Here is a 13,053-nt window from a genome sequence, read left to right as displayed (position 1 = left end):
ACAAACCTGTAAAAGCCCATTTGATAACCTAACAGAACGCATCGTATCATTTGATACGTGTCATCCTCTTGTTTAATGAATTAATGACGTGTCTCAACCAGGAGGGAGAGAACATTTTTTTATATATATAGATATTTAGTTTTAAAAATAAACATTATTTACGAAAAGCAGTACTGAATGAAACAGTTAAAATTAAGTATCAAATGCCAATAACATCACAGAAAACGAATAAAACTGGTCACAAAATGTGTATTGAAACTAGAGATGTAGGAGAATAGCAAGCAGACGAATCAAACTAATTTATGGAATAAAAGTACTTGTTAACATATTCAAGAAAAGTCTAATCAACGCAAACATTAAATTAAATTATTATTTTTAATTAAATTAACGCAAACAATGAAACTGTCCCTCCGATAACAACCTAATACTCTCAACATATTCCGGAAAAACCATTGCTCTCGTACAACCATGCTTGAACTCATAGTTTCCGGTTACGTCAATCTTAATTTTTCTCAATCCATTCGTGTTGGGATTCCAAAGCATAACATTAAAGTCATCAGAATAGTACCCTGGTGCCAAAACAAACTCACCCTTGTGAGAAGAGCCACATATGCGTAACTCTGATAAACTTTTCAAAGTTTTATCAATACTAAAACTTTTCTTCAACCATCCATGTTTTGGAGCAGCTTGATCTATAATCCACAAGTTAAATGTATTTCTGCTAGTATTAGCGGGTATGGCTACTTTCCCCTCGTAGCTTATCAAAGAGAACCCACGTGGTAGCCTTGGCATGTCTGCGGATAAACTAGTTATAAGATCCAACTTCTCATACCTCAAATCGAATTTCATCAAACTCAGTTGGGACCAATCAGCTCCTGTTTTAGCAACAAAGTAAACAACACCATCTATGCAAACATGAAATTTAGTGAAATAACGATGTGGAATGCTATATTCTATCGTTCTCCATGAAGACGACTGTTCAGCTCCCAATGTGAGTACCTGATATTCATATCGTGCTGATTCCTGACCGTGTTGAATGCCGATAGGCAGGTTTTCGGTCATGAGTAATATTTTGTACTGATCATTAACTGAATCATACCCGAAGAAATTTTTGGAGTCGACCCTGACTGCTCTTGGTAAAGTTATGGACTTACCGGTGCTAGGGTTATAAATGAGTTTTTCTTTACCACATCTAAGTCTTATCAAGCCGTTAGCATAACGTGAATGGTAGCGAACGCACTCGGGATATTCAAAGGGACATTTAAAACGTGACAGAAAAGTCGTTGATGATGAAGACGACGAGAAGAAGTAGCAATACTGGTCTGTCTTTGGGTTAGCTCGACAAATGAAACAGACCAGGAGACGACGCTGAGACGAACCAGACCCAGCAGGGAATGATCTGATGAAATATCGACTGGTGATGATCCTTGCCCATGACTTGGATACTAGAAGAAACCTAGTTACCGATTTCACAGGCAATCTCCCGATAATCTCCATCACTAGGTCTTGAGGGATTTCATCAAAGATACTCTTTCTACCTTCAGTATGGTTCTCCAAGTTCTTTTTGCTGCATGTGCTCATCATGATTGTTCTGAAACCCTATATGTTTGTCTGTCTCTCTACGCTTTGAATTTTCCCAACAAGTAGTAAAACTATATATAAGGAGCTAATCGTTTTGAAACTGCAAACCTATGGCTAGGTCTTGTTGAGAAACCCTAACAGGCTCATAGTATTATTGATGGAAAGGCCTTCTATTAATGAAACAAAGAAAACATAAATAGCACTACAAATCCACCATTATTTATAAATAAAGATTTAGAAGGTGCGTGCCTAGGGCTGGGCAAATAATCTGAACCCGAAAAACCGAACCGAAACCGATCCGAAAAAGTAGTACTACAAGAAAACACGCCGATATCGAGGGGCTTTTTCCTCGGTATTTCGTCGGAATACGCGTATTCTGACGAAATACCGAGGAAAATGACCCTCGAAAAAAACTCGTCGAAATTTCATTTTCCGTCGAAATTTCCTCGAAATTTTGTGACGGAATTTCGAGGAAACATAATTCCGAGGAAATTTAGAGGACTGTCCTTCGTCGAAGAGGTCTTCGGAATATATTGAGGAACAATTCCCTCGGTATATACCGAGGATTATACCGAGGGAAAAGACCTACGAAAATTTTCGAGGAACCTGTCCCTCGGAAAATTTCGACGAACGGTGTTCCTCGAAAATTTTCGAGGAAAGCGGTTCGTCGAAATTTTCCGAGGGACAGGTTCCTCGAAAATTTTCGAGGGCTGCTTTCCTCGAAAATTTTCGAGGAACCCTCCCTCGGAATATACCGAGGAACACTTCCCTCGGTATATACCGAGGACATCTGTTCCTCGGAATATTCCGAAAATTAAATTTTTAAAAAAAATTATTTTTTTAAAAAATAATATTTTTAAAATTTAAATTCGTAAATATAAAATTAAAATTTAAATTAAAAACATATTATTTAAAATTCAAAGTCATACAAACGAAAAGAAAACATTTAGAGTTTTTGAAATAAATTAAACTACGGGGTTTGGAAGTCCGGGTCTGGCATGTTCGGGAAGTCGACGTTGGCGTTCGGGTTCATGCTCCTCATCATCGCCATCATTTGCTCGTTCAGCTTCCTCTGTGCCTTCCAGCCCGCCTCTTGACTCGCCACCATGGACTCCAGCGCAGATATGCGAGCATCCTTGTCCCTCATCTGGCTCAGAAGGACTTCTTGATCAACATAGGACGGTGGTGGTGCAGAAGCAGACGGAACCGAAGGAGACCGACGAGCCAAACCGAACAAACGGCCCTTCTTCTTTGGAACCGACTGAAAAAGAAAGTGTAAATTTAAATAATATAAAAATTTAAATAATATAAAAAAGGATTGAACTTTAAAAAATGAACTTACCGCTTCAACGATTTGGTTGATCCGAACCCGAGGCAAGCCGGTCGATCCCGTCGAATCGTCATCCTCGGTTTGAAGCTGAGACACTTCCTGTTCCATCTGACTGTCGATGAGGGTGACCACATCCCTCACAACACCATCATCAATCTCGCCGGTCTTCTTGTTGGTATACGCCGTCTTTATTAGGCGGAGATGATCAACCGGCTCCCCCTCATTTTCTTGCGCCTTGGAAAAAACATAAATTAAACAAACATTAGTAATTAAAAGAAATGCACAAAAAATATTAGAATCTTAAATAATATAATAAAAACCGACAAGCTTACCAAGCGATCTCCCAGACTGGCTAAAGACTGAGCACCCAAGTTATGGACATACATGCCCTTCCCCTTACGGTCGCTCTTGCGGTTGGTGGAGTTGGTGGAAGAAGTTGCTCTGACTTCGTTCTTACTCCAATGCTCACTCAACTCCCGCCAGACCGTCGGGTCCATCCCCTTTGGAACCTTTAAAAAAAAATTGTTAAATAAATAAAAAAATATTTTAAAAAATAAAAAAATTGTATCATAAATAAAAACGAACCTTGTTTATTTCCCACTTCTTCTTCCACGAGTGCATCTGCTTCCCATAGTTGTCCATAACTTTATGGACGAAGTGGTAATAGATAAACAACGTATCATCGGCATTCCAGTTGAATTGTTGCTGAAAATAAAACACAATTAGTAGAAAATTAATATTAAAGATGAAAAAAATAAGTAAAAAATAAGTAAAAAATAGAAAACTTACCGCAAACTGTTGAAACCACATATGCTGCTTCTCGAGAGGGAAGTCGGTGAAAGTCGGATGTCCATTGTCGAGGACGAGTACATCATACTGTTGATCCATCCGCTGATCCCGTTCCCGGATCGGTCAAACTTAATAAAAAGAATTAATTATTTTAGAATTAAATATTTTAAATGAATCAAATTTTAATGAAAAAAAAATAGGTTTAATTACCATGTCTGACCCTGTCCACGTGGATACTGAGTGAGATATGGAAGATGGTCACGACCCGGCTGTCGAACAAACTCCGCAACTCTCAGAAGTGCCGGATGAGCAGGAGCATGAGCAGGAGCAGGAGTGGGTGCCACACCGGGAGCGGGAGGAGAATGAGAGGGAAATGGAGAAGGAGATGTCTGGTAGGAGCTGTACGGCGATGCGGAACCCGAAATGGAGCCGCTCCCCGAACCACCACGACCACGACGCTGTCGAGAGCGGGTATGTTCCTCTTGAGACCTTTATATAAATAAATTTTATTTAATATATACAATTATTTATTTAATTTGTTAATATATTAAAATTGTTTAATAATTACAAAAAATAGTTTTGATATATTAAAAATAGATTTAATATATAAAATAGTTTTAAATATTAAAAATAGTTTAATAATTACAAAAATAGTTTAATATATTAAAATAGTTTTAATATATTAAAAATAGTTTAATAAATAAAAAATAGTTTTAATATATAAAAATAGTTTTAATATATAAAAATAGTTTTAAAAATCAAAAAACGTTTTAAAAATCAAAAAAACGTTTTAAAAATTCAAAAAATAGTTTTAAAATCAAAAAAACGTTTTAAAAATCAAAAAAACGTTTTAAAAATAAAAAAACGTTTTAAAAATTCAAAAAATAGTTTTAAAATCAAAAAAAACGTTTTAAAAAATCAAAAAAACGTTTTAAAAAATCAAAAACACAAAATAAATCAAAAAAAAAATATACCAACAATCCAAACAACAATCCAAACATGCAAATCCTAAATATTCCATTCAATCCTAGAATTTTCTATCTAACAACCTAAATTTCGAGATCTATAAAGAGAGGAAGAGAAGAGATATGAACTTACATGGGAAGAGAGGAGAGGAAGAGAGGAGAGGAAGGAGGCCGAGAGGAAGAGAGGAGAGGAGAGGAGAGGAGATCCGTCGAGGAAGAGAGAAGAGAGGAGAGGAGAAGGAGAGGAGCCGCGAGGAAGAGAGAGGAGAGGAGAAGGAGGCGGTGAGGAAGAGAGGAAAATCGAGAAGGAGAGAAATGGGGAAGAAAAGAATGAAAACCTAATTTATGAGGGGTCCGACGGACAGGGTCCGTCGAAATTTCCTCGAAATTTTTTAACGTGGTCGTCGAAATTTCCTCGAAATTCTCTTGTTGGCGGCTAGGGTTTCCTGGTTAATGAAAAACAGTCCGAGGAAAACATTCCTCGAAATTTCCTCACAATATTGTGAGGAAATTTCGAGGAAATAGGGTTTGGGGTTTTGAAAACATCGATTTTTTTCCCTATGTCATTTCTTATACAAATGTAATTCATAATAATGAGGTTTCTTTGTATAGATGATCATAAATAATGAAATAACACAATTACAAAAATTATTGTAAGTATTTCCTTTAACGTTTATTAAAACGTATAAGTGTTTATCTTATGTTGTGTGGTTTTCGTCTCAATCCGCAAAACATTGTTTTCGGGTTAAAACCCTAAAGTTGGACTTTATAATCTGGCTAAGACACTTAATGAAGATTATATACGTGTTATTCAATCCGCAAAACGTTGTTTTCGGTTTAAAACCCCATGTTCCTCGAAATTCCGTCGAAATATTGTGAGGGAATTTCGAGGAACTACCAAAAATTGGCTAGGGCCTCGAAATTCCCTCGAAATATTTCGACGGAATTTCGAGGAACACCAAAAAATTTGTATTCCCTCGAAATTTCCTCGAAATATTTCGAGGGTATTTCGACGAAAAAAGGTGTTTTAAATCAAACCCCTAAAATTATCTTGGTCGTCGAAATTTCCTCGGAATATTTCGAGGAAATTTCGAGGATCTAGGTAATTTTTATCAAACCCCTAAACCGTTAAGGGTAATTCCGAGGAAATTTCGAGGAAACCCTAGCTTCCCTCGAAATTTCCTCGCAATTAGGAAAAAAAAAAAAAAAAAAACTACTCTGATTCCGACTCATCATCAGCAGATGAATCTGAATCTGGATCTTGGTGAAACTCTCCAATAACTGGTTCATCCTGTGCGTGAACGACGGCTTCCTCTGTGAAGTCGGTGAAATCTACTACAAGGCCAACTCCTGCTACATCTTCTGCTGCACTTAAGTTACTGGATGTGATTGGTTGTAGTGGGTCTTCCAGCTCAGAACTCCCCTGAACTCGGCCTCTCGGGTTGAGTCTGGTAACAGTAACCCATGGATCATCTCTGTTTCTTATCCGGGGGTACTTGATATAACAAACCTGTAACATTTTAAATTTTTTTAGTACAAGTTTAAATTATTACACATGATGACCAATAACTTACCTGATCGGCCTGAGAAGCAAGAATGAAAGGATCATAATATTGCAGCTTTCGTCTCGAATTAACTGATGTAACACCAAATGCATCTGTTCTCACACCTCGATCTGGAGTGATGTCGTGCCAATCACAATAGAAAACAGTACAGCGCAATCCAAGCAGGCCTAAATACTTGATTTCCAAAATCTCATGTATGTGTCCGTAGTATACATCATCTCCCGATGCAGAACAAACGCCAGCATCATAGGTCGTACGCGAACGTTTCGTCTTTTCAGTTGTGAATGCATATCCTCGAGTACAAAATCTCGGATATGACTTCACAACATAGTTTGGTCCAACCACCATCTCGCGTATCCAATCGTCAAATGTTTTACCTCTGGCCAAACCAGCAGACACCTATTAATAGCACATATATATGAGTATAAATATGTGATAAATATTTTTTTAATTTCTATAAATATGTGATAAATGATTTTTTAATTTGTTTAAGGCACTCACATAAGTAAACATCCATCCAGCAAATTCTCTTTGCTTCATTTCTTCTAGTTCTGCCTCTGTAGCGTATCTATATTCGAACCGCTTTTCTGCCATGAAAATCCTGTGAAGACAAAAAATGTAATTAATTAAGATATAAATGTTAATTTGTTAAAATAAAATTTTGTAAGATAATAAACTTACCTCTCATATTGAAGAACATCTTCGCAGTTGGTGAGCAAATATGTTTGCAAATGACTGCGCTCCTGCTCAGTAAGTCGACGGTCCTTTGATTTTCCGCTAAGTCGTCCAACATCTGTGAAAATGTCAGGAACCGTAACATGGTATGTTGCCCGTTCGCCTCTATCATCGTGCCGTGCAGGTCTTCTGTTTTTGGTCTGAACTTCTGCTGGAAAGTAGTACTCAGCAAAGTTTGAAATTTCTTCATTGATCATCTGTGCGACTATAGAACCTTCCACCCTACTTAGATTTTTCACCATCTTCTTCAAATGGAACATATACCGCTCATACAGATACATCCATCTATACTGCACAGGACCACCAAGTTCCAATTCTCTTGCCAGGTGAATAACAAGATGCTCCATAACATCAAAAAATGAGGGAGGAAATATCTTCTCAAGGTTGCACTGAATCATGGCTATGTTAGTCTTCAGATTTTCAATACCTTCAAGAGTCACTGATCTGGCGCATAAATCGCGGAAGAAAGCACTTATCCCTGCTATTGCTTCATGAACATTTCGTGGTAATAGTTCCTTGAAAGCAAACGGAAGTAAGCGCTGCATCAACACATGACAATCGTGACTTTTTAAACCAATAAACTTTCCTTCCTTTCTGTCGATACAGTTACGCAAATTAGATGCATAACCGTCTGGAAACTCCACATCGTTTGAAATCCAATCGAAGAACGCATTTTTTCCCTCTGCATCAAGTCGGTATATGGGAAAAGGAGCCCTACCATTCCCATCAACATGAAGTTCTGAACGATCACATATATCAACTAAATCCAGTCTTGACTTTAAATTATCTTTTGTTTTACCTTGAACGTTAAGGATCGTGTTCATGAGGTTGTCAAAAATGTTCTTCTCAATGTGCATGACATCTAAATTATGCCTTAGCAAATGATCCTCCCAGTATGGCAGATCCCAGAATATACTTTTTTGTGCCAGTTATGTAGGTTTCCAACAGCATCTACCGGAAAACGCGCATGTCCACCGACGTCTGGCATCCTTTCTGCACCAAAATCTCTTAGTTGTGTCTTCAAACCTTTCCCACTAATTTCTGCAGGTGGACTGTCAAACACCCTCTTGTTCTTCGTAAACAAATTCCTACTCCTACGATAAGGATGATCAGGTGGTAGGAATCTACTGTGACAGTCAAACCAACACGTTTTCCTTCCGTGTTTTAGTTGGAAAGCATCAGTATTATCTTGACAATATGGACATGATAGCCTTCCATGCGTTGTCCATCCAGATAACATACCATATGCTGGAAAATCACTTATTGTCCACATTAGTACTGCCCGCATTTGAAAGTTTTCTTTACACGAAATATCGTATGTTTCAGCACCTTGAGCCCATAGTTGTTGCAACTCATATATTAGTGGCTGAAGAAACACATCAAGTGATCTCTTAGGATGCTCTGGTCCGGGAACGAGAATGGAGAGAAACAAAAACTCTCGTCGCAAGCACAAGTTTGGGGGTAAGTTGTATGGTGTAACAATGACTGGCCATAGAGAATATTGTCTTCCACTCTTCCCATACGGGCTGAAACCATCAGTACATAATCCAAGGTAGACATTTCTTCTCTCATACGCAAAGTCGGGATACTTTGATTGGAAATGTTTCCACGCTTTTGCATCTGAAGGATGTCTAATCTCACCATCTGTTGAGTGCTCCGCATGCCATCTCATTCGTTGCGCTGTGCGTTCTGAAAGATACAACCTCTGCAACCTTTCCGTCAAAGGCAAATACCACATCCTTTTATATGGCACTGGAACTCTTCCACTCGTATCTTTATAACGAGGCTTCCCACAAAATTTGCATGTAGTCCGCTGATCATCCGCCCTCCAATAAATCATGCAGTTATCGATGCATACATCTATTACCTGATAAGATAAACCAACCCCAGCTACGAGTTTTTGAACATCGTAGTATGAACCTGGAGCTACATTATCCTCAGGTAGAATACCTTTAACAAAATTAGCTATCGCATCCACACAGTCTTCAGCCAAGTTATAATCTGTTTTAATGCCCATCAGTCTCATAGCAGATGATAAAGCTGAATGACCATCTCTGCAACCTTCGTACAATGGTTGCTTTCCAGCATCCAACATTTCATAAAATCTCCTAGCTTCTGCATTGGGTAAATCTTCCCCTCTAAAATGATCATTTATCATCTGCTCAGTACCTACACCATAATCTACATCCGCCCTAATTGGTTCTTCTAATCTAACCGCCGGCTGAGGTTCACTAGTACTACCAAGTTCATAATCAGTTTCCCCATGATGATACCAAATTTTGTAACTTCGTGTAAACCCACTCAATAATAGATGAGTCCAAACATCCCACTCTTTAATAACTTTTCTATTTTTACAATTAGAGCAAGGACATCTTAACTTACCTGTTTCTGCTTCCGGTTGTTGGCGAGCTACCCTCATGAACTCGATTATACCTTGATTGTATTCTTCCGTAAGCAATCTCGTGTCCGGATCCAAATGAGGACGATCCATCCAAGAACGAAAATAATTTGAAGAAGACATGTTTTTTTGGAATCAAATTCGTGAGACTAGGAGAGAAGAAGAAAAGAAATGGAGTGAATGAAGAGGAAGAGGGGTGGCTGTATTTATAGATGAAATTGTCCCGGCATACTGAGGAAATTTCGAGGAAATTTCGAGGGAAACAGCCATCTCCTCGAAATTTCCTCGAAATAGTTTAAATCCCCAACGGCTCTCCCAACGGCTCTCTAACGGCTACAAGATGTCGTCGAAATATTAGAAATATCCGTCGATTGTTTCCGACGACCCTGGTTTCCTCGGTATTCCCTCGAAAAATACCGAGGAAGTTGGTCTTCCTCGAAATTTCCTCAAAAAATAGTGAGGAAATTTCGAGGAAACCCCATTTCTTGGTTTCCTCGGTATTTCCTCGATATTTTGTCAGAAATTTTCGAGGAACTCATTTTCCCTCGGTATTTCCCTCAGAATCTGCGTGTTTTCTTGTAGTGTAGCACCGAACCCGAACCGAAATTGATTAAATATCCGAACGGATTCAAAATTTCGGTATTTAAAGAACCGAAACCAAACCCGATCCGAACCGAAATATTTTGGGTACCCGAATGTATCCGAAATAAATTTATATACTTAAATATATACATTATTTTATATATAATGTATATTAAGATATTAAAAATATATAAGATATCTTTAAGTTTTTCAAAATACTCGAAAAATATATGCAAATAGTCAAAAGTAAATGTTTAAAATAGCTAAAGTATACTGAAAATATCAAAATAGTTAAATATCTATTGATTATTTATCCAAATATTCAAAGAAAACCAATTTATATGTTAAATTAAGATATTTTGACATATATGTTATGAAAATTTATATGTAATATGTTATCTTTCTTATAGATTTTGAAAATTTAAAGTATATAATGAATTTTGAAAATTTTAAAACATTTTAAATGGGTTATCCGAACCCGAACCGAACCCGCAAAGATCCGAACCGAACCTGAACCGAAATTTAGAAATATCCGAATGGAGCTGAAATCTTTGACCCCGAAAACCCGAAACCCGAATGGACTGAACCGAAACCCAAATGGGTACCCGACACCCAGCCCTATGCGTGCCTAGACATCCGTTTAAACAGACGCAGACGTTTCGTATGTAGAATTTCTTTTCAAAATTGATCTAGGTGCTCAAAAATGGGTCTAAGTATCCGCCTAATCAAACAATCTTATTATATTTATTATATAAAGCTTGCGCTAAAGTTTTTTTCACATTGATAATAAGTGTCAAATACTCAAAAGTGAATTTCATAAAATTCGAAATTGAAAAGTAGAAAGATAACTTAAGCTTACAAAATAACCAAAACTGTGGCGGTCTTTATTTTATTTGCTCATAAAATAAAGTAGAAAGATAACTCAAGTTTTTCCATTAGCTGCAGCCTGCAGCAGCTGGTGAGTTAAGCTCATTGCAAGCTTCAATCCATCTCACCTTGGCATCTGCAACCTTGTCAAATATGGGTCTAGGGAACTCAGCTTCTCCTTCACCATCTTTGAGAGCTTAATGTAGCACTGCTGTAAAACACTACTAATTGAAGTTAAAATGAAAAAAGGCTTTAATCTTTGCTCATATAGTCATATTTAATTTTTTTCTTAGCGGACAAGAAAAACTCTTTAATTCAACTCTAAAGAAAAAAGAAAAAAAAGAATCATTAGATTATAATCAAGCTTGGTCGCAACATCGATCGACCCCATGTAGCAACATAATTCAGTTACTATTTTCTTCTGTGTTGATTTTTTATAACCCATATATTGCTTGAATATTCATAGATTTGATGCGCGATTATAAGTTCAAATGATAGAACTCGAAGATAGAAAATTATCAAACAGGTCTTATCTAGACTCTATTGTAAAGACATGAAAAAGCATAATTCATATAGATACATCATGCTATATTATTGTTTTAGTTGAAGTCATATTTGAATTTCGATAAGCATATTGCTTATAATTTACCTAAAATAAACATAAACTATTTACGAAAAAGCACTAAACAGTATAAAGTATCGAATAATTTTCATAAAACATATATTGTATGTTTATCAAGGCGGGCATAAATGATAGCTAATAGCAATGCCAAGTTGCCAACATCACATAAAACGAATACAACTGGTCATATAAAATTATACATAAAAACTCGAGATTTAGGAGACTAGCAAGCAGAGGAATCAAACTAGTTTATGGAATTTTTTTAAATAAGGTATAACATATTCAGAAAATGTCTAATCAACGAAAACATTGAATAAATTAAATAAACGCAAACTATGAAAACTGTCTCTCCTACAAAAGCCTAATACTCTCAGCGTAGTCCCAAAAAACCATTGCTTTGGTACGACGACCATGCTTGAACTCGTTGCCTCCCGTTACGTCAACCTTAATTTTTCTCAAAGCATTCGTGTTGGGATTGTAAAGTGCAACATTGAAGTCATGAGAATAGTACCTTGGTGCCAAAACAAACTCACCCGTGTGAGTAGAGCCAGATATGCTTAACTTAGATAAAAATTTCCAGGATTTAATAGTAAAACTTTTCTTCAACCATCCAGGTTCTCGAGCAGTCTGATCTATAACCCACACATTAAATGTATCCCCGCTAGTATTAGTGGTTATGGCTACTTTCCCCTCATAGTTTATCAAAGTGCAATCAGCACCTACACTTGACATGTCTGAGGATAACCTAGTAAGAAGATCCCACTTTTCATACCTCAGATCGAATTTCATCAAGCACAAGTCACCAAATGTTTTAGCAACGAAGTAAACAACACCATCTATGCACACATAAGCGTTACAGCAAAAAAGGTGTGGAATGCTACATTCTATCATTCTCCATGAAGACTTTTCATCAGCTCCCCCCAGTGTGAGTACTTGATATTCATATCGTGAATGGGGTTTATCACCGTTACGCAATATTTTCGTCATGCATAATATTTTGTACTCTTCGTTAACTGGATCATACCCGAACAAACTTTTGGAGACCGTATTGACGCTTTTGACTCTTGGTAAAGTTATGGACTTACCGGTGCTAGGGTTACATACGAGTTTCTTTTCACCATATCCAATCCTTATAAAGCCGTTAGCGTAATGAGGAAGGCAGGAAAAGCCTTCAGGATCGTCACGGGGACATTTAACACGTGACAGAAAAGTCGTTGATGACGAATACGACGAGTAAAAGTAGCAGTATTGGCGCTCACTTGGTTTAGTTCGACCAATGAAACAGACTAGGAGTCGAGGCTGAGACGAACGAGACCTAGTCTCGAATGATCTGATGAAATCTCGACCGGTGATAAGGTTTGCCCATGACTTGGATACTAGAAGAAACCTAGCTACCGATTTCGCAGGCAACCTCGCTAAAATCTCCATCACTAGATGTTGAGGGATTTGATTCTTCAGTTTCTTCTTTTTGGAGCATCTGATCTTCATGATTGTTCCCAAAACCCTAATTGTTCTCTTCTACCAACGAAAACAATTTAAATAGGGAGCCAAAGTCATTACCATCGGTTGCAAACTGCAAACCTCTAACTAGGTCTTGTCCGGAAACCCTAGGCATGCCC

The 13,053-nt window shown here is 37.5% G+C and overlaps 4 protein-coding genes across 4 annotated transcripts; 1 reads left to right on the top strand and 3 right to left on the bottom strand.

Moving 5' to 3' along the window:
• The first annotated feature begins 3,838 nt into the window (after window positions 1-3,838).
• On the top strand, window positions 3,839-5,366 carry LOC130498831 (uncharacterized). The gene is made up of 2 exons (XM_056992470.1): window positions 3,839-4,171; window positions 4,772-5,366. Exons 1-2 carry the CDS (start codon window positions 3,948-3,950, stop codon window positions 5,103-5,105), a joined length of 558 nt encoding a protein of 185 aa, XP_056848450.1. The 5' UTR covers window positions 3,839-3,947; the 3' UTR covers window positions 5,106-5,366.
• A 512-nt stretch (window positions 5,367-5,878) lies between these two features.
• On the bottom strand, window positions 5,879-6,578 carry LOC130508668 (uncharacterized). The gene is made up of 3 exons (XM_057004283.1): window positions 6,240-6,578; window positions 6,100-6,175; window positions 5,879-5,919 (listed from the first exon to the last, which is right to left on the bottom strand). The coding sequence occupies exons 1-3, from the start codon at window positions 6,576-6,578 to the stop codon at window positions 5,879-5,881; spliced, it is 456 nt and encodes a 151-aa protein (XP_056860263.1).
• Window positions 6,579-6,677: 99 nt separating this feature from the next.
• On the bottom strand, window positions 6,678-7,736 carry LOC130508440 (uncharacterized). The gene is made up of 2 exons (XM_057003959.1): window positions 6,912-7,736; window positions 6,678-6,831 (listed from the first exon to the last, which is right to left on the bottom strand). Exons 1-2 carry the CDS (start codon window positions 7,508-7,510, stop codon window positions 6,678-6,680), a joined length of 753 nt encoding a protein of 250 aa, XP_056859939.1. The 5' UTR covers window positions 7,511-7,736.
• A 4,049-nt stretch (window positions 7,737-11,785) lies between these two features.
• On the bottom strand, window positions 11,786-12,922 carry LOC108841316 (F-box protein At4g11590-like). The gene has a single exon (XM_018614087.2). It carries the CDS (start codon window positions 12,920-12,922, stop codon window positions 11,786-11,788), a length of 1,137 nt encoding a protein of 378 aa, XP_018469589.2.
• Between the last annotated feature and the right edge of the window lie 131 nt (window positions 12,923-13,053).

This window comes from Raphanus sativus, chromosome 2 (genome assembly GCF_000801105.2).
Source record: "Raphanus sativus cultivar WK10039 chromosome 2, ASM80110v3, whole genome shotgun sequence".
In the NCBI taxonomy this organism is placed as follows: domain Eukaryota; kingdom Viridiplantae; phylum Streptophyta; class Magnoliopsida; order Brassicales; family Brassicaceae; genus Raphanus; species Raphanus sativus.
Note: the sequence above shows the minus strand (reverse complement) of the source record. Positions and strands in the feature narration are given on the sequence as shown.